The following is a 22,812-nucleotide window of genomic DNA, read 5'->3' as shown; positions in this document are numbered from 1 at the left end:
TGGCTTCGCAGTGTAGTGGAAAGAGGGTGGGCGTTACTGAGTCGTGGCCTTGGGTGCAACCACCAATGGAGAACTAGCCTGCCCCAACTTCAGACCTGGGTTCAAATCCCACTCTGGCACTTACTTGCTGGGTGACCTTGGGAAAATTACTTAATTCATTTGAGTCCCTCTTCTGTAAAATGATGATCATAATGACTAATTTGTAGAAATGTTGGAAAGATTAAATAAAGCGATGTCTATACATGCCTCATGCAATAATCCTCAACAAATCATAGCAATATTATCTATTTCCTCATGTTAGGCCAATCTCTGCCTCTTATCAGTCTTAATTCTGTCCCTTGGAACTCAGAAAAAGTTTATCTCCTTCCCCATGAGAAAGCCATTGAGAATCTTGGAGACTGTACTGATAGCCTTCCTGATGACTCTTGTTGTACAAGTTAGACATCTCCAATTGCTTCCAACATTCCAATTCCATTTTGGTTTGTAAATTCCTTTTTTTTTTTTTTTTTTTTAGACAAAGTCTTCCTCTGTTGTCCACACTGGAGTGCAGTGGTGCAATCTCGACTCACTGCAACCTCTGCCTCCTGGGTTCAAGCAATTCTCCTGCCTCAGCTTCCTGAGTAGCTGGGACTACAGGTGTGCACTACCACGCCCAGCTAACTTTTTTTTTTCTATTTTTAGTAGAGACGGGGTTTCACCTTATTGGTCAGGCTGGTCTTGAACTCTTGACCTCATGATCTGCCCACCTCGGCCTCCCAAAGTGCTGGGATTTCAGGTGTGAGCCACTGTGCCTGGCCAGTTTGTAAATTCTTTGCCATCTAGTCATGTTTCTCAGTAGATGCTCTGATGTGGGAATGAGTCAGAATTGACCCTAGACTGTCCAGGCAGCAGAAAGGATGTGAAACACCCTCTTTTCTCCACCCACATCGATCTGGTGTTTCTGGTATCACAACCTGAACTCCCTCCCCTGTACCCACCTCCTGCACCATGAGATCATACTGAACTTGGAGCCTGCTCAAACTCTCAGGCCTTGCACATATGAGCTGCTATGAACTTCCCCTTTCTCTCCTTTGCAAAGCAATTTTTAAGTACCTCCATTTTTGTTATCTGGTTTTTTCTGTTAAAATTCATTTGTTATTCCCGTGTCTGAAAATTGCTTGATGTTGATTCTAGATTCTGACATCCAAATGCAGAACATACACCTTTGGTTGGTGCCAGTCTAGAAGGCTAAAACAAAGAACAAGGAAATAGATTTCCGCTAGAACAAGGAGGTGCTAAATAGTTCAAGCCATCTAGCAAGGGGCTTGGTTAGTTCACCAGGGATACAGTTCAGACCAACACTGGATCAAACCAAATCTGGGATGTTGTAGGAGAAATTGCTATTGCTCATTTGGATGCCTTCTCTCTATTACTCTATGATCACAATTTCTGGGTCTCAGTTTCCCCATATGCATAAGGAAGGGGTTCACCTAGATAACTTCTAAGGACCCTTCCAGCCCTTACTCCAGATTCTATCAGAATTTGTCTGTAGCTTTCTTCTAAATCAAAGAATCTCAGCCAGGTGCAGTGGCCCACGCTTGTAATCCTAGCAATTTGGGAGGCTGAGGTGGGTGGATCACAACCTCAGGAGTTCAAGAGCAGCCTGGCCAACATAGTGAAATCCCGTCTCTACTGAAAATATAAAAAATTAGCCAGGTGTGGTGGCACATGCCTGTAATCCCAGCTACTTGGGAGGCTGAGGCAGTACAATCGCTTGAACCTTGGGGAGCAGAGGTTGCAGTGAGCTGGGATTGCACCATTGCACTCCAGCCTAGGTGAAGAGTGAGACTCTCTAAAAAAAAAAATGTCAGAAGTGATTGGGAGTTTGGAGGTGTATCATGTGTTAATAACTTAGCACTACTACAGATGCATCTTCGTCTCTGTTTTCCTCCAGGAGATCTCACACCGGCAACTACTCTGGTCCCTCCAGCCCCCAAAGGTCAGTAACAGCTCTCAGAGACCACAGGAGGCAGTGGCAGTCTGGTTCTGGGGGGAAAGGAAGAGAGAAAGGAAGGGACTCATCAATGCAGACCTCACAAGGGATCAGGCTCTGGAGAGCGGTGCATGGTCCCTCCCTCTATCCCCTTGTCCTATCCACAGAGGCCCTAGAACTCCACACCTGAGAGCCTCTAGTGCCCCCATCAGGAACCCCACTTCCAGTCCCCACTCTAACAGAATGCCAGGCTAGATGCTGACATGAAAGAAGATAGAGGTGCATTTCTGGAGACAAAAGGAAGCAAGGGATGCAGAAAAGAGAGAGAAAAGCATGGAACATGGGGAGTGGAGGTGGAGGCTGTGGTCAGAGCCCGTCTTTGTTCATTGCCAGCCTTACCTTCCCCTCTGGATGCCCCGGGGTTGCTGCACTTCGTGGACCAGTATCGAGAGCAGCTGGTAGCCCGAGTGACATCAGTGGAACCTGTCTTGGACAACCTGCTTGGACATGTGCTGAGCCAGGAGCAGTACGAGAGGGTGCTGGCTGAGGACACCAGGCCCAGCAAGATGCGGAAGCTGTTCAGCTTCAGCCGGTCCTGGGACAGAAGCTGCAAAGATCGACTCTACCAAGCCCTGAAGGACACCCATCCTTACCTCATTATGGAACTATGGGAGAAGGGCAGCAAAAAGGGACTCCTGCCACTCAGCATCTGAGGTATGAACACCAGCCCTTGAGTCCTGGCTTTGCCTGACCCTTCTTTGGGTCTGTTTCTTTCTCTGCAAACAAGTTGCCATCTGATTTGCCTTCCAGCACTAAAGTAGTGGAACTTTGATGATGCCTTTGCTGGGCATTATGTGTCCATGCCAGGGATACCACATGGGGCCCCAGCCCAGGTGGCCTAACAGCATCTCAGGGAATGTCCATCTGGAGCTGGCAGGACCCCTGCAGACCTCATAGAGCTGCATCTGGTGGCCACAGCAGCCAAGCCTAGAGCCCTTCGGATCCCATCCAGATGCAAGGAGGAATAGGAGAGACATGGAAACGTTTGCCTCTGGCTATGTCACAGGATGAGTCCCAAAACTGGGGTTCAGCATGGGAGGCCACGTGGATTACTGGCTTCGCACAGGAAGATATACAAGAGCAAGCCAACAGAAAAGTGGAAGGACGTTTATTAAGAAAATAAAGGAGTGTTACAGCTCTTTTAGAATTTGTCTAGCAGGCTTTCCACTTCTTACCAGAAAAACCTTCAGGCCACACACCCATCAGGCTGGCCTTGTCCTTCGGGTCCTTCATGCCTCACCCACCCATCTCCTTTAGCACACACAGACCTCTGCTCTCCACACAACCCTCCCTCCAAGAAGAAGTGAGTTCCCTCATTTTTCACACTTGCTCCTCCTTGTGCTGCCCATGGAAAATTAGGACACTTCACACAGACACCTGGGTGGGGTCACTACCCAGCCCCACCCTCTCCCCATCCCCATCCAGCCAGGAACTCACCTGGACTAGATTGCTGAAAACCACAGTGATATTCCACAGGCCCCAAACTGTGGGTTCCCTGGAACCAACACCTTCTGAACCACACAACAATAGACAGTCCCAAAACTCAGATTCAGCAAAATGCATCTTCAAAAGATCTTACTACCTTTTTCTTTCCAGACCCCAAGGGTTATCAGGAGGACTGAGCCAAGTTGTTTAAGGAAGAAACAGAAAGAACCACACACCCAAATGAAGATGCACTTGATCAAGCTGCATTTTATCCATAATACCAGCAGGAGGCCTCTGCTATCCCCAGTGCTCTATAGACACAAACCCAGTCAATCTGCACAGGGACACCAGGAGGAGATGCTGTTATCAGCCCACTTTACAGATAATGCACACGCAGGTCAAGTAATCTGCTCAGAGTCCCACATTTGGTAAGAGCCCTTGCTGGGAGTCAAAACCGGGCAGTCCAGATCATTTAGCTGCTCTCCTAGATGACTCTCTAGTGCCCCACCTTTATGTGATGTGGGTGCCACTGTCCCTGCTTCAGCAGGAGAGTCACTGTGCCCCTCAGCAGCTCACATGAGCCTGGAAGGTGCTGACAACACACTCAGCAGAGAGGGCAGGGCCAGGCATCAGGCCACAGGCCCAAGGGCAGCATCTAAAGGAGGGAGAGTCCCCAGGCAGCAATGTCCCAAGGCCGGCACTGGGCATGTGGCTGAGAAAGGACGAAGGAGCTGATGGGCTTTCATTGCAGAGCACTAGTGATGCTTTGAGCCATTTTTCTATTCATTGCCTGTCTTCTCTATTGGGCTATGCACTCTGAAATTGCAGTATCCACATCTTCCCTGTTCACAGCTACATCCATAAGCCCTGGCACAATGTAAGTGTATTAGGCTGGGCACAGTGGCTCAGGCCTGTAATCCCAGCACTTTGGGAGGCCAAAGCACCCACACAGTGCTGGACAACGAGGTTCATCCTGAAAAGAAGAGTTTGAATAGTGGGAGGCCAAACACCTGACCAATGTAGGCTACTCTTGATCCTGCCCCTTCCTCCTCCTTGTTCTCTACCTGCCCAGAGTCAAACCTGCCAGCATCATCCAATGGTCTCTCAGAGTTACAGAATCCACAGCAGCACAGGCAACCAAAGTTTCTATATCTTTCCCAGCTCCAGGGCCAGGGGCTGGGCCCGTGTATGAGTTTGACTTAAGGGAGTTCCTGAGATGCAGCCACCTTATAGAATTTCTCACAACCTCCAAAGGCCCCAGGCCCAAGCATATCCCCTTCCCCATACTGGGTGTCTTAGTCCATTCAGGCGCCTATAAGAAAATACCATTAACTGGGTGGCTTATGATTTACAAATGTTTATTTGTTTATTTCTTACAGTTCTTGAGAGTATTCAGACCAAGAACAAGGTGCTGGCAGATTCAATGTCTAGTCAGGGTCCTCTTCCTCATAGATGTCATCTTCTAGCTGTGCCTTTACAGGGCAAAGGAGCAAACAAGCTCCCTTGAGTCTTTTTATAAAGGCACTGATCCTATTCATCAGGATGCGTGTTCAGTGGACAGTACCACCTTTACCGACTTTGGGGAAACTGGAGAAGGAGCCGGCAAAACTGAAGATGGGTTTTTGGACTTGCCAGCCTATATAATCATGTCAGCCAATTCTTAAACATAAATGTCTCAATATATATACACATCTTATTGGTTCTTTTTCTCTGGAGAACCCTGACTAATACAATGTTGCCCTTAGGGTTAATGAGTTAACATACTGAACACTTTATATATATTATAAATGGTCTCATCCTGACCTTCACAGCACTGGAATACCTCGCATATCAGCTGTGGGAACTCAAATCCTGGGAAGAATAACACTGCCTCCTGGCAGATGCAAGGAGGAATAGGAGGGACATGGGACCCTTTGCCTCTGGCTGGAGACAGAAAATGGAAATGAACATGTGTCCTTGTGAGATCTGGATGGCTTATGAATGGAGGCAGAGGGAGAAATTTAGTTTTCACTTGTTATTCTGTCCAGCCACCCCAGAAGCAGCATGCGGGGAATTCCCACAAGGGACTACTTCAAACCATACCAAGATGGGGGCTGGCTGGGATTCCAAAACCAGAAGCACTAAATTCAGGGTGATCAGTTCAAAGCCTTTAATAGGGGAGCTGACACAGAGAGTGGAGTACAGTGTATCTCTGAGACTAACAGCAAGAGAAAAGGGATTCTATGTAGATATTTCTGCAGCAAGAGGGTCAGGTATGGAGTTTATAGGAGGCCTGGGGCTACAACCAGCTTCCTTCAGTGTTTTGGGCAACAACCTAGATACCTTTGTCAGTGTCTGAGAATGTTCAAGGCCTGGGTTTGGTTCAAGCCTGCTGGGAAAAACCTGCATCTGGCTGGGTCATAGCATAGTTAAGGCACTCTGTGATTTTCAGTCAAGTCACAGAAAGAAAGCAGGGGTAAAGGGACATAGGGATCCTATCCACCTTCTGGACCTTCTGACCTTTTTGCTTACATCACATTGCCAGCATGTTCAGTAATGTGGCTGACTGTGGGAATCTTCCTCTAGAGATCAAAGTGTTCCTGAACTTTTGTATCTCAGCTCTTGTAATAAAAGTGGAGTCTAGCAGGATACCCACACTTTGAGAAAAATATTCCTTACCTAAGATCCAGGTAACTGTGCCTTTTCTCTGGTCTCAGGTAGGATAAGCTTATGTAGAAAGCATAAACAAGGCCAGGAACAGTGGCTGATGCCTTTAATACCAGCACTTTGGGAGGCCAAGGTGAGTGGATCACCTGAGGTTAGGAGTTCGAGACCAGCCTGGCCAACATGGAGAAACCCCATCTCTACTAAAAATACAAAAATTAGCCAGGTGTGGTGGCCTGTGCCTATAATCCCAGCTACCCAGGAGGCTGAGGCAGGAGAATCAATGAACCTGGGAGGCAGAGGTTGCAGTGAGCCATGATTGTGCCATTGCACTCCAGCCTGTGCAACAAGGGTGAAACTCTATCTCGAAAAAGAAAGAGAGAGAAAGAGAGAGAGAAAACCAATTTAGGCCAAGACCCTGGGTTTTCATTTCAAAAACAAGAAAGTTATGCATAACGAACTTGCTGATTTGAATGGATTTCAGGTCAGCTGCCTGGGTCAGCAGTTTTCTGCTAAATGTGGCAGGTGTACAACCTGCATCTGAATTTGATGTCCTCAGCTCTCTTAAGAGAGAAAAAAAAAATACCCTATTTGTTTTAGACCTTCTTTCTTCTCCAAGTAGCCAAGGCTCCTCAATGGAGTCCCTCAGAAGCATGGGGGAGTCCTCCTAGGACTAAACTATTTGCTTCTGTTACCTGCACTGCACATCACGTTGCACAGTATAGTGCAATTAGTTGACTCTAGCTTATTCCATTCTCAAGATAAAACCCTGGATCTCTCTAGAGGAAGCTCTGATTCTCTCCTGTGATCAGGAAGTTGCAAGTACATTCTGGTAGCTCAGGGCCTTCCCAAGGAACTGTCCACCAAGTTTTAGCTCCCAGCTGGAGGTGAAATGATTGGTGGGGCCACAACACTGAGAATCGTTGCAGACAGGGTACATGGGGGTTGCCTCCAACTTCCCACCGTACCACCTCTAAGGAGTGCCCAACTTTTTGTGGGGAGACTCAAATGGCCCTCCTTTGCTGAGGGCATGGGGGTATTTTTAATGCACTGAGGGGGTGGGTAGTCAGGGATCGAGAGAGCGCAGGCATCCTTGAAGCTGAACGGAGACATGTGTGAACACTTAAGTGATAGCCTGCTAGTATGGCCTTCAGGGCCTTCCTTGTTCTAAAGGTGTTCAGTATATTCACTCATTAACCCTAAGGGCAACACTGTATTAGTCAGGGTTCTCCAGAGAAAAAGAACCGATAGGATGTCTATACATATTGAGACATTTATTTTTAGGAACTGGCTGACATGATTATATAGGCTGGCAAGTCCAAAATCTATAGAATAGGCTGGCAGGCTGAAGACCCAGGGAAAAGCTGATGCTGCAGTTCAAGCCCAAAAGCCTTAGAAAAGCTGGAAGAATTCTCTGAAGCCTTCAACTGTTTGGATGAAGCCCACCCACACTGAAAAGGGCAATTCACTCTACTCAAAGTCCACCAATTTGTGGCTGGGCACAGTGGCTCACACCTGTAATCCTAGCACTTTGGGAGGCCGAGGCAGGAAGATCACCAGCTCAGGAGATGGAGACCATCCTGGCCAATATGGTAAAACCTCGTCTCTACTAAAAATACAAAAATTAGCAAGGCATGGGGTGTGTGCCTGTAATCCCAGCTACTCGGGAGGCTGAGGCAGGAGAATCGCTTGAACCAGGGAGTCAGAGGTTACAGTGAGCTGAGATGGCGCCACTGCACTCCAACTCCAGCCTGAGTGACAGAATGAGACTCTGTCTCAAAAAAAAATGTCCACCAATTTAAATGTTAATCTTGAATAAAACTAGAAATTTTTTTGTAACAAGAGGAATTTTGGAAACGGTACACATTAAAAAATTAAATGATATGACCCTGAATGACCAGTGGGTAAATGATGAGATTAAGAAGGGAGTTAAAAATTTTCTTGAAGCCAATGATAATGGAAACACAACATACCAAATCTATGGGATATGGCAAACACAATACTAAAAGAGAATTTTACAGCTATAAGCATCTACAGCAAAAAAAGAAAAACATCAAATAAATAAGCTAATAACACATCTTAAAGAACAAAAAAGCAAGAGCAAACCAAACCCAAAATTAGTAAAGAAATAATAAAGAGCAGAAATAAAATTCAAACAAAGAAAGTACAAACGATCAACAGAACAAAAAGTTGTTGTTTTGAAAAGATAAACAAATTGACAAAACCTTAGTCAGATTAACAGACTAAGAAAAAAAGAAAAGAACCAAATAAATGAAATCAGAGATTCAAAAGGAAACATTACAACTGATACTGCAGAATTTCAAAGAATCCTTGGTGATTACTCTGAGCAACTATATGCCAATAAACTGGAAAATCTAAAAGAAATGGATAAATTCTTAAGTACAGTCAATCAACCTATCAAGATTGAACCATGAAGAAACCCAAAATCTGAACAGACCGATAATAAGGAACAAGATGTAAGCTGTAATAAAATGTCTCCCAGCAAAGAAAAGCCCAGGACCTGATGGCTTCACTGCTGATTTCTAAAGAAAAAAAAAAAGAATTAATACCAATCCTACTCAAACTATTCTGAAATAAGAGAAGGGAATACCTCCAAACTCATTCTCTGAGGCCGGTATTATCCTGACACCAAAACCAAAGATGCATCAAACCATGAAAACTACAGGCCAACATTGATGCAAAATCCTCAACAAAATCGTAGCAAACCGAATCCAACAACACATTAAAAAAAATCATTCCTCAGCCAGGCACGGTGGCACACACCTGCAATCCCAGCACTTTGGGAGGTCGAGGTGGGCAGATCACCTGAAGTCAGGAATTCGAGACCAACCTAACCAACATGGAGAAACGCATCTCTACTAAAAATACAAAATTAGCCGGGTGTGGTGGCACATGCCTGTAATCCCAGCTACTTGGGAGGCTGAGGTAGGAGAATCCCTTGAACCCAGGAAGTGGAAGTTGCGGTGAGCTGAGATCGCACCATTGCACTTTAGCCTGGGCAATAAGAGTGAAACTCAATCTCAGAAAAGAAAAAAAAAAATCATTCATCATGACCAAATGGGGCTTATCTCAGGGATGCAAGGATGGTTCAACATAATGCAAATCAATCAATATCATATAACAACAGAATGAGGACAAAAACCATATGATAATTTCAATGGATGCTGAAAAAGCATTTGATACAATTCAACATCTCTTCATGATTAAAAAAAAAACTCAAAAAACGATATAGAAGGAACATACTTCAACATAATAAAATCCATATGTGACAGACCCGCAGCTAGTATCATACTGAATGGGAAACATTGAAAGCCTTTCCTCTAAGATTGGAAACAGAGCAAGGATGCCACTGTTATTCAACATAGTACTGGGAGTCCTAGCTAGAGCAGTCAGGTAAGAAAAAGAAATAAAGGGCATCCAAATTACAAAGGAAAAAGTCAAATTATCCTTGTTTACACATGACATGATTTTATATTTGGAAAAACCTAATGACTCTACCAAAAAACGATTACAACTGATAAATTCAGTAAAGTTTCAGGATACAAAATCAACATACAAAAATTAGTAGCATTTCTTTCTTTCTTTTTTTTTTTTGAGATGGAGTCTTGCTCTGTTGCCCAGGCTGGAGTGCAGTGGCACAATCTCTGCTCACTGCAATCTCCACTTCAGGTTCAAGCGATCCTCCTGCCTCAGCCCTGCTAGTAGCTGGGATTACAGGCACATGCCCCCATGCCTGGCTAGTTTTTGTATTTTTAGTGGAGACGGGGTTTCACCATGTTGGCCAGGCTGGTCTCAAACTTCTGACCTCAGGTGATCCGCCCGCCTCAGCGTCCCAAAGTGCTGAGATTACAGGCGTGAGCTACCGCCTGCCCGGCCATTAGCATTTCTATGTGTCCACAGTGAACAAGCTGAAAAAGAAATCAGGAAAGTAATCCTGCTTACAATAACTACAAATAAAACAAAATACCTAGGAATTAAAGAAGTGAAAGATCTCCACAAGGAAAACGAAAACATTGATGCAAGGTATTGAAGAGGACGGCCGGCCCGGTGGCTCGGGACCTTCCAGAACTAAGCCCCGGGTGAATCGGGGCAGAAGCCTTAGCCCGAGTGCGGGGGCGCAGGATGGGCTCCGTGGACTCACGTGGGCGCAGCGTGCTGGGCACACGGGGGCGCACAGGATCGGAGAGACCAAGGGGACCGACGCGAGGATGAGCTCAGCCAACCCACTAAGCCTCGCATGTCCCGCCCCCTTCCGCAGTTTCCCTCCCTCATCCCTGCAGGTCCTTGCCTTAGTTGCCGCCTATTCCTAAATCTTGAGTCGTCTCCATGGCAGAGAGGCCCGAGGTCGAGTGAGGCCAGACACAAACAAGTGTGTGGGGGTGGGAGAGACACAGATGCATGTCCTCTTTGGATCCGGATTCTTTTTTTTTGTTGAGATGGAGTCTCAAACTGTTGTCCAGGCTGGAGTGCAGTGATGCCATCTCAGCTCACTGCAACCTCTGCCTCCTGGGTTCAAGGGATCCTCCCACATCAGCCTCCTGAGTAGCTGGGATTACAGGCCCCCAGCACCACACCCGGCTAATTTTTTTGTATTTTTAGTAGAGACAGGGTTTCGCCACCTTGGCAAGGCTAGTCTTGAACTCCTAACCTCGTGATCCACCCGCCGCAGCCTCCCAAAGTGCTGGGATTACAGGCATGAGCCACTGCTCTTAGCCTTTTTTTTTTTTCTTTTTCTTTTTTAGAGGTAGTTTCACTCTTGTTGCCCAGACTGGAGTTCACAGGTGCAATCTAGGCTCCCTCCCGGGTTCAAGTGATTTTCCTGCCTCAATCTCCTGAGTAGCTGGGATTACAGGCGGTGCCACCACACCCAGCTAATTTTTTGTATTTTTAGTAGAGATGCGGTTTCACCATGTTGGCCAGACTGGTCCCGAACTTCCTGACCTCAAGTGATCCTCCTGCCTTGGCCTCCTAAAGTGCTGGGATGACAAGCATGAGCCACCATGCCCGGCCTGGATCTGGATTCTAATAGCAACAGCTAGGATTCTGAGGAACAGGGAGTGAGCTGGGAATCAAATCCTTGGCTCTAGCACCCATTAGGTGTGTGATCTTGAAACAGCTTTTCAGATGTGTAAGAAGGGAATCATAAAGCCAGCGTCAAAGAGTTCTTTGATTAGGTGAGCTCATGAGTGGGAAGTTGTTCTGGGCAAGCTGTACACAACAGTAGGCGGGCCGTAAACCTTAGCTTCTTTGAGCCTGAGGCTGTCGTAGGTGCCAGTGATAACAGAAGCACAGAGTATCTGCTCTGGAGCAATTTATATTCCAGTGGCAAGGAGATATGAAATACACACCCACGTCTGTAATCCCAGCACTTTGGGAGGCCAAGGCAGACAGATCACGTAAGGTCAAGAGTTCAACACCAGCCTGGCCAGCATGGTTAAACCCGTTTGCTACAAAAATACAAAAATTAGCTGAGTATGATGGCAGGTGCCTGTAATCCCAGCTACTCAGGAGGCTGAGGCAGGAGAATCACTTGAACCCAGGAGGTGGAGGTTGTAGTAAGCCGAGATCTCACCACTGCCCTCCAGCCTGGGCAACAGAGCAAGACCCCATCTCCTTTTTTTTTTTTTTTTTTTTAAAGATGGGGTTTCATCATGTTGGCCAGGCTGGTTTCAAACTCCTGACCTCAGGTGATCCGCCCATCTTGGCCTCCCAAAGTGCTAGGATTACAGGAGTGAGCCACCACACCCAGCCAAGACTCCACCTCAAAAAAAAATTTTTTTTTAATTAGCTAGGCGTCATTTCACATGCCTGAATTCCCAGATACTCTGGAGGCTGAGGCAGAAGGATCCCTTGAGCCCAGGCTGCAGTGAGCCATAATCATGCCACCACACTCCAGCCCTGGTGACAGAGCAAGATCCTGTCTGTAAAAAAAATAATTGGCTGGGTTTTTGCCTATAATCCTAGCACTTTGGGAAGCTGAGGCTGGTGAATTGCTTGAGTTCAGGAGTTTGAGACCAGCCTGGCCAACATAGTGAGACCCTGTGTCAAGAAGAGGAAGAGGAAGAGGAAGAGGAAGGAGGAGGAGGAGGAGGAGAAAGATCCTTTTGAATAGAGATACATGGCAACTTCCTCAGCATGGAGGAGACAGTGGAACAACAAATGGAGATGAAGGGAATGAGAAATGCAGAGCAGTGAGGATAATTCTTAATAATGGTGGAAAACTGGAGTCTCCCAGGATCGTTGTGTTCAGATTAATCCGCCCTAGATGAAGTTTTCTTTCTCTTTAAAGTGGGCCACTTGAAACAGGGAGATGTCCACATGACCCCTGTCAAAGAATGCATTCAAGAATCACGGGTTGGCCGGGTGAGGTGGCTCACCCCTGTAATCTCAACACTTTGGGAGGCCGAGGCAGGTGGATCACCTGAGGTTAGGAGTTTGAGACCAGCCTGGGCAACATGGCAAAATCCCATCTTTACTAAAAATAAAAACAAATTAGCTGGGTGTGGTGGCTCATGCAGTGAGCCGAGATCACGCCATTGCACTCCAGCCTGGGTGACAAGAGTGAGACTCCACCTCAAAAAAAAAAAAAAAAAAAAAAAAGGAATCATGGATTTGCTTCCACTAGGCACTATGATGGGAGCCCTGGGCTGAGCTCAGTGCCTTTCCTGAAGGAATCATTCTCCCAAGGAGTAGAATTTTCAGGTCCTAGAACCCAATGGAGGCTGTGGGCAATACTTGTCTCAATGATGGGATAACTACAGATTTTAACTTTGAGCCATCTACACACTCTGGTTCAGGCCTCAGTCCTGGAGCAAGAAGGAAGCAGAGGAACCAAGGGAAGGAAGAGGGTCCTGTGGAACTGGTGATTACCCGTGTTGTGTCAGGTTGTATGATTGTGGGGACCCTATTGAGTGCTACTCACAGGTTAGCCCCAGGCAGATAGGAATGTGAAGGAGGAGAGCAGGAGAAGAGGAATGGCCAGACAGGAGCATGACTACTGGAGAGAACTTGAAGGAAAGGCTGGCAGTAGTATGGACACTGTGCTATTGGTCAGGAGTCCAGCTGTGTCCTTGGTTTCCTAGCAACTGCTGATAAGCAGGTAGTTGCTAGGCAATGTGAAGCCATCCAAGCAGGCAGGTAAGGACCTTTGTCTGCATGGACACCAATCAGACCATCACAGGGTATTGTTAATCCTGAAAATGGCCACTGGGTCCCTTACTTTGATTTTTTTCATCTATTAATTGTCTTTGTTGCACAGAAACGAATATAACTATGGTACACAAGGTCTGGTAAAATGAGAAAGAAGTCACCCCATGATCTCATTATCCAAACAATATAAAAATTCTGTCTTTATTCTTTCCATTCCAGTCTTTCTCTGCAGGAACACATTTTCATCTTGTTACCATCCTAGTACATTTGGTTTTAAATCTTGTTTTTTTGACTTTGATTTAGATCATCACAAGCATCCCTCAAAAGAGTTTTCAGGTTAATCTTCCCCTGATGACTGCATAACTCCTTGCAGTAGATACATACATCATTTAATTAACTATTCTCCTCTTGTTCTGACATTGAGTTTGCTTCCACTTTTTTGCCATGATAAGCAATCCTGCAGTACACATCCTTCTGCAGAGAGCTTTTCTTTATTCTTTGGATGACTGTCTTGAAATCAACACTAAGGGAAAGGATGATTGTGTCAAAGGACATGAATAGTTTCATGACTTTCTATATTGTGCAATAACTTCCCTCATGCTTGGGTGCAGTGGCTCATACCTGTAATCTTCATTCAGTGTTACAGGCAGGCCTATTACAGGCTCATGCCTCTAACACTTTGTGAGGCCAAGGAGGAGGATCACTTGAGGCCAGGAGTTCAAGACCAGCCTAGGCAATATAGCAAGACTCTGTCTCTACAAAACACATTTTTTTAAATTTATTTATTTATTTATTAATTTTGAGACGGAGTTTCGCTCTTGTTACCCAGGCTGGAGTGCAATGGTGCAATCTCGGCTCACCGCAACCTCCGCCTCCTGGGTTCAGACACTTCTCCTGCCTCAGCCTCCTGAGTAGCTGGGATTATAGGCACACGCCACCATGCCCAGCTAAGTTTTTGTATTTTTTTTTAGTAGAGACGGGGTTTCACCATGTTGACCAGGATGATCTCGATCTCTTGACCTCATGATCCACCCGTCTCGGCCTCCCAAAGTGCTGGGATTACAGGCGTGAATCACTGCACCCAGCCTTATTTTTTATTTTTATCTTGGGATAGAGTCTTGCTCTGTCACCCAGGCTGGAGTGCAATAGCACAATCTCAGCTCACTGCAACCTCTGCCTCCCAGGTTCAAGTTATTCTCCTGCCTCAGCCATCTGAGTAGCTGGGATTACAGGTGTGCACCACCATACCCGGCTTTTTTTTTTTTTTTCTAAAATGGAGTCTTGCTCTGTTTCCCAGGCTGGAGTGCAGTGGTGTGATCTCAGTTCGCTGCAACCTCTGCCTCCCGGATTTAAGCAATTTTCCTGCCTCAGTCTCCTGAGTAGCTGGGACTACAGGCACCTGCCACCATGCCCAGCTAATTCTTTGTGTTTTTAGTAGAGATGGGGTTTCACCATGTTGGCCAAGCTGGTCTCAAACTCCTGACCTCATGATTCACCCACCTCAACCTCCCAAAGTGCTGGTATTACTGGTATGAGCCGCCACACCCAGCCGTAAAATTCTTAATGATTATATCTTTGAATTTGTGCTTTGTAAGTGAAGTCTGATGGGACCATGAGCATGCATAGGGGCAGGAAGGGAGGGTAGGGAGGCTTGGAGCCACAGCTCCTGTGGAATCCCACCTCCCAGGTGCCACCCCACAGCCCCCAGACAGGTTGGCTTCCTGCTCTCTGCCCCTTGGAGCCCCAGGCTTTGCCTAGCCTCCCCTTCCCTGCCTTGCTCAGCAACCACTGCTACCCCTATCCCCAGTAGGGGACTGGATGGAGCATGGGGATGATCAGGATTGAATGTGAGCTCCCTGAAGCCTCTCAGGCTGAGGTAAGACATGGCAGCAGCTGACCCTACACTAGGCTGGAAGTGCCACAGCACCTTCAGCAGGTGACTAGGCCTATCCAGGGACATCCTAGTGTAAAGGTTGCCATACACTTGGAGGTTTCCCATGTACTGTGGGTTTGGGTAGTGGACCTATGGAAAGGAGAGATTCCTGGCTTGGGTTCCCTTCCCCCAGCCAGGGCATACACATAGATGTATTTCCTGTTGGCAGGAAAAGGAATTCAGCAACCAGTTTCAAAGCAGCCATGGTTTCCAGGATAACAAACAGCTGCAGTCCAGGCAACAGAGATTCCCGGAAGGTCCTTTCTCCCACCCACCTACCCACTGACACATACACACCACCACCACCACCAAAGCTTATTTCCTCAGCTGGGCATGAACACTTTGAGCTAAAAGTGGCCTTTGCGAATTTTGCCTCTTGCTTTGTGTACACATTCTAAAGAGAACAAGTCTGTTTTGCTGCAGTGTGCCCAGGATGTGGCCTGGGAAAGGCTAACAGGACACAGTCTTTGAAGGTGAACAAGCCTAGGATGGGTAGCTGAGGGGGTGGGGATTGGGAGGTATACCTCTTACCCTTGGGTCAGAGGGACGTGGGTTAGAACCCCAGCAGTCAGTATTTTATTTTATGTTATTCTATTCTATTTTATATTTCTCTGAGACACAGTCTCGGTCTATCACCCAGGCTGGATTGCAGTGGTGTGATCTCAGCTCACTGCAACCTCCGCCTCCCGGGTTCAAGTATTCTCCTGCCTCAGCCTCCTCAGCTGGGCATGGTGGCATGCACCTCAGGAATTACAAGTGCATGCCACCATGCCCAGCTAATTTTTGTATTTTTAGTAGAGAGGGGTTTGGCCCTGTTGGCCAGACTGGTTTTGAATACCTGACCTCAGGTGATCCACCCACCTCAGCCTCCCAAAGTACTGGGATTACAGATGTGAGCCACCACACCCAGCCCCTAGTAGTCAGTATTAGTGGCAGATTTTAGACAGATTCCTTCACCTCTCAGCTGTGGTGTTCGCGCCAAAGGCTCGAGACAGTTGACTTGCCTCAGTTTGGCTGCTGGACCTGTACTGCATTTCCTCACCTCGAGGGCTGTCGAGTGAGACAGGGCCGTAAGCTGACTCACTAAAAGCAACAACAGGATGCAAAGCAACGGCCTGCAGTTTATGAGAACATTGTGCTGTCTGCTTCCATGTCCCCCTTCAGTCTCTGTGTAAGCAATAAACTTGCTGCAATTGAAATGTCTAAGAGGAGCAGAGACCTCTGCCCATATTTTCCCTGGAGCCAAGCCTTTGTTTTAGCTCCTGATGAAAAACAGGTTTAACCAGCCACCTTAAGGGTGCCATTGTATCTTTGGAATGTAAAATCATTGAAATGTAAACTGCTACCACTAGCCCCCTTAAACTGCTTCCTAAGCAGGATATCACAAGCCCCGGATATCTATTTTATGGAGTTTGTTTCCTTTCTGTTTTCCCCTTTGTTTCTTTCTGCTGAGATGAGGTAAATGTAAACAAGACAAAAGGTATAAAAGCTGTAACCCACAAAAATAAATTTGCTGCGTTTTGGCCATAATCTTCACGCAGCCCTCCAGACTCTACTTTTCTATATTCCTTCTTTTCCGCGCACTCTCTCTCTCAGGTTGAACGAGACATCTACGTTGGCGGTCTCGGGGACTCCCGCAGGTCGGTAGTCCCCCGGCAGACGTGCCGGACCCCGACACTCAGCCTCAGTTTTCTCATTGGAACTTTCGAGGAACTACTGGTGCCTAATTTATGGGGTCATGGAAATTAAGTGAGACCATCTCTGCAGAAATGTTGGGCACAGTTCCTAGCACACAGTCAGTGCACAGTGATTGGCGGCGGCGGCGGCTGCTGCTGCTATCATCCATGTGTGTCCTAGGGGTCACCAACATGGTTAACTGGCCACTGTCCAGATCCAGGCTTTGGCCTGGCAGACTGAAACTCCTGATTCCTATTGACTCAAACAGTGTATCCTTCTTCCAGGGACAAATACCCCACAAAGATGAAGGAAACCTATCAAAGTAAAGCCCAGAAGCAAAGATCCTCCTAGAAGAGGGCTCTCTGTCACCTCTAAGAGGCATATGGACTCTGGGCAGGTCCCAGAAACAGGAGCTAAAGGCAGTCTTTGTCCATTCAGCGTCTTTTGGTGGATTCTGGCTCCAGGCCTTGGACTCATAAGGTTTTTCCTGGGACACTCTGGTGCCAAGCAGAGAGGGAAGTTGTAGCTTGGGACCTTCCAGTGTCTGTACTGTCAGATGTCTAAGGGTCCTAAAGTCCCTGGTCTGGGACAAAGTTAGCTCTCATTGCTGGGTACAGGCATAGCTTGCACCAGGGTGAGGCCATGGAGTCAGCCAAGCTCTCTCAATTCCTGGAAGATAGAGCCCCCAAGGGTCACCTGGGCTGGGACCAGTACTATTTTGCAATATATTCATTTCTATACAGATAGACCAGGTAAAAAATAACAAGGTGTCCTGGAGACACCTGGGCCTCTGCTGTCGGAGCTCCAGATTTAGCCTCCCACCTTCTTAATATGCAATGGACTCTGCAGTTGCTAAAGCACTTGTAACGCCTGCACTCCTCACTTACACCCAGCTCCTCCCAGTAAGCCTTTGCATGGTTCTGCCCAAGACTTTCTTGGTTACTGAGACTTCCCCACTATGTACTCCCACCTAAACCCCATAGGTAGGTTTGTGTGACTTTCTCAAAGCCACAGCCCTACACGTAGCTCTTCCATCCCACTCTATACATCCTTCCATTACACCCTGAAAACCCTCCCATTGCACCCTACACACCCTTTCATTCTACCCTCACACCCTTCCATTCATCCATCACACAATTCCATTTCACCCTACATACCCTTCCATTCCGTTCTTCACCCCATTCCATTACAACCTTCACATTCTTCCACTCCACCTTACACACCCTTTGAGACTCTTCCAGTCCACTACACGTCCTTCCATTTCTCTCTTCACGTCCTTCCATTCCATCCTTCACATCTTTCATTCCACCTTAAGCATCCTCCCAGTTCACCCTTCACGCCCTTCAGTTCCACTCTTCACACCCTTCCATGACATCCTTTAAACTCTTCATTCCACCCTAATCATCCTCCTATTCCACTTTTCACACTGTGGTCCTTCTATGTCCTTCCATTCCACCTTTCGCAACCTTCCATTTCATTCTTCACATTCTTTCACTACACCTAAAATGTCCTTTCATGCCCCCTCCACGCCTTTTAATTTTACCCTTCATATACTTCTATCCAGCCAGGAGTGGTGGCTCACACCTATAATCCCAGCACTTTGGGAAGCCGAAGCGGGCGGATCACATGAGGTCAGGAAGTTCGAGATCAGCCTGGCCAACGTGGTGAAACCCTGTCTCTTCTACAAATTAGCCAGGCATGATGGTGTGCCCCTGTAATCCCAGCTACTCAGAGGCCGAGGCAGGAGGATCCCTTGAACCCAGGAGGAAGAGGTTGCAGTAAGCCGAGATTGGGCAACGGAACAAGATTCCATCTCCAAAACATAAACTTCTATCCATCCTTCATGCCATTTCATTCCACCTTACACACTTTTCCATTTCATCTTTCAAATCCTTCCATTCCACTCTCCACATCTTTCACTTTCACCCTTCATATCCTTCCGTCCATCCCTCATACCACTCTGTTTCTTCACATTCTTCCAATCCAACAGTCACATCCTTCCATTTTAGCCTCCTGGCTTGGTCTCTTAAAGTGCTAGGATTACAGGCTTTTGCCACAGCACTTGGTCAGTATTCACTCTTTATGGCTGAATAGTAATCAGTTGCATAGATAATCTACATTTAGTTGATCCACTCACTATTATACGAACATTTGGATTGTTCTCAGTTTTCAGCTGTTACCAATGATCCTGCTATGGACATTCATGCACTTGTCTCTATGCAGACACACGTTTTCATTTCTCTTGGGTAGAAACTTAGGAGTGGGATTGCTGGGTTGGATGGTCAGAGTATACTTAACTTTTTATGAAAGTGCCAAGCTGTTTTCAAAAGTAGGTGTACCATTTTACATTCTCAACATCACAGATGAGGGTTCCATCTTCTCCTCATCCTAGCCAACTGGAAGCCCCCCCCACCCTTTTTTTGAGATGGAGTCTCACTCTTGTTGCCCAGGCTGGACTGCAGTGGTGCGATCTCAGCTCTCTGCAACCTCCACCTCCCAGTTTCAAGCTATTCTCCTGCCTCAGCCTATTGAGTAGCTGGGACTACAGGCACGTGCCACCACACCCGGCTAATTTTTCATATTTTTAGTAGAGATGGGGTCTCACCATGTTATCCAGGATGGTCTCGATCTCCTGACCTCATGGCCCACCTCGGCCTCTCAAAGTGCTGGGATTATGGGTGTGAACCACTGCACCCCTGGAAGCCCTTTTAGCTGAGGTGGTTAAGCTGTGAGGACATGAGTTTGCTGCTGCCATTATTCACTGCATCATTCATTCAGCAAAATCCTGAGTACCTACCACTACCTAGTATGCGCTGGCCATGCAAGAACTCCCTGGCAACACTGAAAGACAGAGAGAGGCAGCACCCTGGTTACAGTGTTTCGGCACCCTGGTCTTGGTTCACCTTGGGCCTTTCATTTGCAGGAGGCAGGGAGTTCTCATGATGGCAGTTTGAGTTGGATTTGCTGCAACTAACAGAGCTGACCAGTGGACGCCTCCAATCTACTGGGACTCAAATAAATCCAAGTGATTGTTCTCCCTCCATTCCGGGAGGGAACAGCAGCCAGCCTTGGAACCGCAGGTGCAACAGAGATGCCAGGATATGCAAGTACCCAGCAGCCTGTGGCAGTACCGATGAAACGAGAGGGCTTGGTGGATGACAAGGAGGCCTGGGGAGACCTCAGGTGGGCCCGAGAAATGGGCTTAGGTGAGGCAGGTCTTTGAAGGATTTGTTCTTAGTCATGTGAGATGCTCAAAAGCCTGGAATCCTGCTTTTGCAGGTAAAGAGCAAGAAGAGAAAACAGGTTGCACAGATATAGATGGAGATGGAGAGATAGAGGAAAAGGGAAGAAAGCAGAGAAATGCACCAATTCTTTAGCGCTGTTATCTCTGGACCCTGGGATTGTGGGAGGCTTTATTTTACTACTGATTTGGCCTTAACTGTTTTCTCAATTTCTAGTTTCCTACAAAGATGGTGTGTTAGCTTTTTCACGTATTCAAATTAAAATTTAAAACAGACCCCACAATAAATATTACTTTTAAAAGGAGAAAAGGGACGCTCCCCACGCAGCTGAGAGCCTGGCTGGCTGCATTTCGGCTTCTTAGGTGCCAAGCCTGCTCCTGTCCCGGGTCCCAGCCAGCGGCTCGCGCATCCTCTCCCTCACACCGCCAGCCTGGTTGCCAAGGAGATAAACCTTGCTGTGCTAGACTACCGAACCGCCGGTGTGGGAACTGGAACCTAGGGAGTCAGCTTCTGCAACAGACTGGGGGCGGAAGGAGGAGCCAGGGGGAGCTGTGTCTCCGCTGAGAGGCCCGGCGGACCCTGCAGAGGCCCCCTGCCCCTCTGGCTCCGCCCCCACCCAGGGCGGTAGAAATACTGCCGCAGCCGAGACCACCGCCCACTGCGCTACGACCCAGACCCAGCTGACCCACCTCCCTGCTCTCCTGCCCATGGCTGACGGACTCTTTCAGCGCAGACCCTGGGGTCCGGAGCAGATTCGCCCGGACGCCAAGTCCGAAGGCCTGTTTGACAAGCCTCCCCCGGAGGACCCTCCCGCTGCCCGCGCGCCCAGGTCCGCGTCGGCTGCTGGCAAGAAGGCTGGTCGGCGCGCGGGCGGGAGGGCGCAAGGGGGCCGCGCCGGGCAGCCCCCGAAGGCCGCAGCGCGCCCCCAGCTCAAGGAGGAGGCGCCTCCACTGGACGAGGGCTGCTATCTCGACCATTTTCCGCACCTCTCCATCTTCATCTACGCGGCCATCGCCTTCTCCATCACCTCCTGCATCTTTACCTATATCCATTTACAGCTTGCCTAAGTGGCCAGCGCGGGACGTGATGGGTGCAGGGCCGAGCAGGGAGGGAAAGAGAAAACAGGGCTCAGCATTTTTTGAAACAGCGCCGCACCCCCTTCATGTAGTTTTCCATGCTTGTTTCTTTCTTTGTTGTCACTATCTTTGTCTGTCAGTAGGAAGGTACAAAGTAGCTGCCGGCAATGAAATAAGGGTGCTATTTGCACCTGCAGGTGAGGGGTAGCGGCGTTTAGAATTCTGGGGTGTGATTAAACCCCGTTTATAATTAGGAGAGTGTCCCTGAACCCCCACCACTCTGTGATGTGGGGGCACGCACAGGGATCCCATCATTTTGTGTTTGGGGAGCTCAGAGTGCGCCCAACCTTGGATTCTTTAAGGCATGAGCCAGACCCAGACCCACGGCCTTCTAGTGAGGGCCCGGCTGGGAGGGTCGGCGCCCTGGCCCGGTGTGGGCCGGAGCCCTGTGATGCTGCATTGCCCCCAGGAGGAGCCAGCTGTGTCCCGGAGTTGGCCCCGCCGAGAGAGGAGGAGAGCGCGCCGCAGGCGTAGCTGGAACGTGGGACTCGGTAAGTGGCGTTTGCCGGAATATCGTGCTGCGCCCGCAGGGGCTCTGGCTGACCTCCACTGTGCGTTTTTCCTGTCTTAGACTTTGTTGTGGCCGCCCGGAGGAGTCGAGACTCATAGCTGGAGGAGCTGTCTTACCAGGAGACTACGCTTTGGAAGTGTCCAGGACTCATGGGACCTGTGGCTGCAGACCCCACTGGGACGCTGACGCACTCCCCAGGATGAGGCTCTGGGGGCCTTAGGGGTCCACGGGAGGGCTGTCCTTGGGGACTCTAGGATGACTTCGTTCTGGCCCAGAGCCCTCCTGCAGCTGTGGGACCCAAGACAAAAGGGGCTGAGGGATTTGTCACTGACAAGAGTTCGTGCGGAAAACCACCTGACCCCTAGGGGTTTGTCATCTTAGACTCAAAAGGCTTAATACCAGAAACCACCTTGGCAAGCTATTTACCCACCGGCCATCTCTGTTTACTCAAGAATGTTAAATGTCAAAACACAGCGCTCTAACCCTGCATATTCCTTACTTGCAAATGTCTGTAATTGTGAGCCCTCTGGTGGAATAAATTATCTCTTTTTCAGCCTCCTCTATATTCAGTTCTTCATTAATTGCCAATTCTGCAGTGGGTCCTGCCAAGCTTCCTGTGGCCTGCTCCACAGCATCCCTACTGTCCCTCCAAAACAGACCTAATCCCCTGACTCAGCATTCCAAAATACAGCCTCTCCCTCCGTTAAATAGCTACAATGGCATCTTTCTCCATATCAGGTCCTCACAACATGCCAGTGTTTGAGTCTATCATCCCTTATGGCAGATCAGCCACTATCCCACTGTGGCATTACCTACTGCCCCTCAGTATTTAGTCTCCACTTGCCTCCATTATTAAGACTGAGTACAGCCCCCCAACTAAGCTCTGGAATTTGCCCCCTGGGTCTTTACAAACTCCCTATTTCCAATATCAGGGCCTTGCCGTTTCTTAATTCTGACTTCCCATTATCCCAGATCACTATGTGCCTTGATATCTTGCCCCAAGACACTTGAGTGCCACAAGTATGACAGCCACTGTTCCCCAG

The 22,812-nt window shown here is 48.0% G+C and overlaps 2 protein-coding genes, 1 long non-coding RNA gene and 1 other non-coding gene across 5 annotated transcripts in view; all 4 read left to right on the top strand.

Annotated features, from left to right (window-relative positions):
* Positions 1-3,176, top strand: part of NLRP1 (NLR family pyrin domain containing 1) — a 59,833-nt gene extending 56,657 nt beyond the window's left edge. The window contains exons 17-18 of the mRNA XM_054256217.2: positions 1,934-1,978; positions 2,366-3,176. Coding sequence (XP_054112192.2) covers positions 1,934-1,978; positions 2,366-2,685 — 365 coding nt within the window. The 3' untranslated portion in view covers positions 2,686-3,176. The remainder of the gene's footprint in view (positions 1-1,933; positions 1,979-2,365) is intronic.
* Positions 3,158-3,220, top strand: LOC118154323 (U7 small nuclear RNA). The gene has a single exon (XR_004744193.1). It is a non-coding gene; the product is annotated as a U7 small nuclear RNA (small nuclear RNA).
* Positions 3,221-3,628: 408 nt separating this feature from the next.
* On the top strand, positions 3,629-5,145 carry LOC144582659 (uncharacterized). Its single transcript, XR_013535839.1, has 2 exons — positions 3,629-3,885; positions 4,837-5,145. It is a non-coding gene; the product is annotated as an uncharacterized LOC144582659 (long non-coding RNA).
* Positions 5,146-20,778: 15,633 nt separating this feature from the next.
* Positions 20,779-22,332, top strand: SMIM48 (small integral membrane protein 48). 2 transcript variants are annotated; one of them, XM_035301101.3, is made up of 3 exons: positions 20,779-20,951; positions 21,668-21,749; positions 21,830-22,332. In XM_035301101.3, exons 1-3 carry the CDS (start codon positions 20,830-20,832, stop codon positions 21,953-21,955), a joined length of 330 nt encoding a protein of 109 aa, XP_035156992.1. In that variant the 5' UTR covers positions 20,779-20,829; the 3' UTR covers positions 21,956-22,332. The 2 variants fall into 2 exon arrangements, with proteins under 2 accessions (XP_035156992.1, XP_035156991.1); XM_035301100.3 differs by having other exon boundaries at positions 20,779-21,749.
* Positions 22,333-22,812: the final 480 nt, after the last annotated feature.

This window comes from Callithrix jacchus, chromosome 5 (genome assembly GCF_049354715.1).
Source record: "Callithrix jacchus isolate 240 chromosome 5, calJac240_pri, whole genome shotgun sequence".
In the NCBI taxonomy this organism is placed as follows: Eukaryota; Metazoa; Chordata; class Mammalia; order Primates; family Cebidae; genus Callithrix; species Callithrix jacchus.
Note: the sequence above shows the minus strand (reverse complement) of the source record. Positions and strands in the feature narration are given on the sequence as shown.

Excerpts from the sequence above, each read along its gene's own strand:
- SMIM48 (XM_035301100.3), top strand. The coding sequence starts at position 20,830 with ATGGCTGACGGACTCTTTCAGCGCAGACCCTGGGGTCCGGAGCAGATT.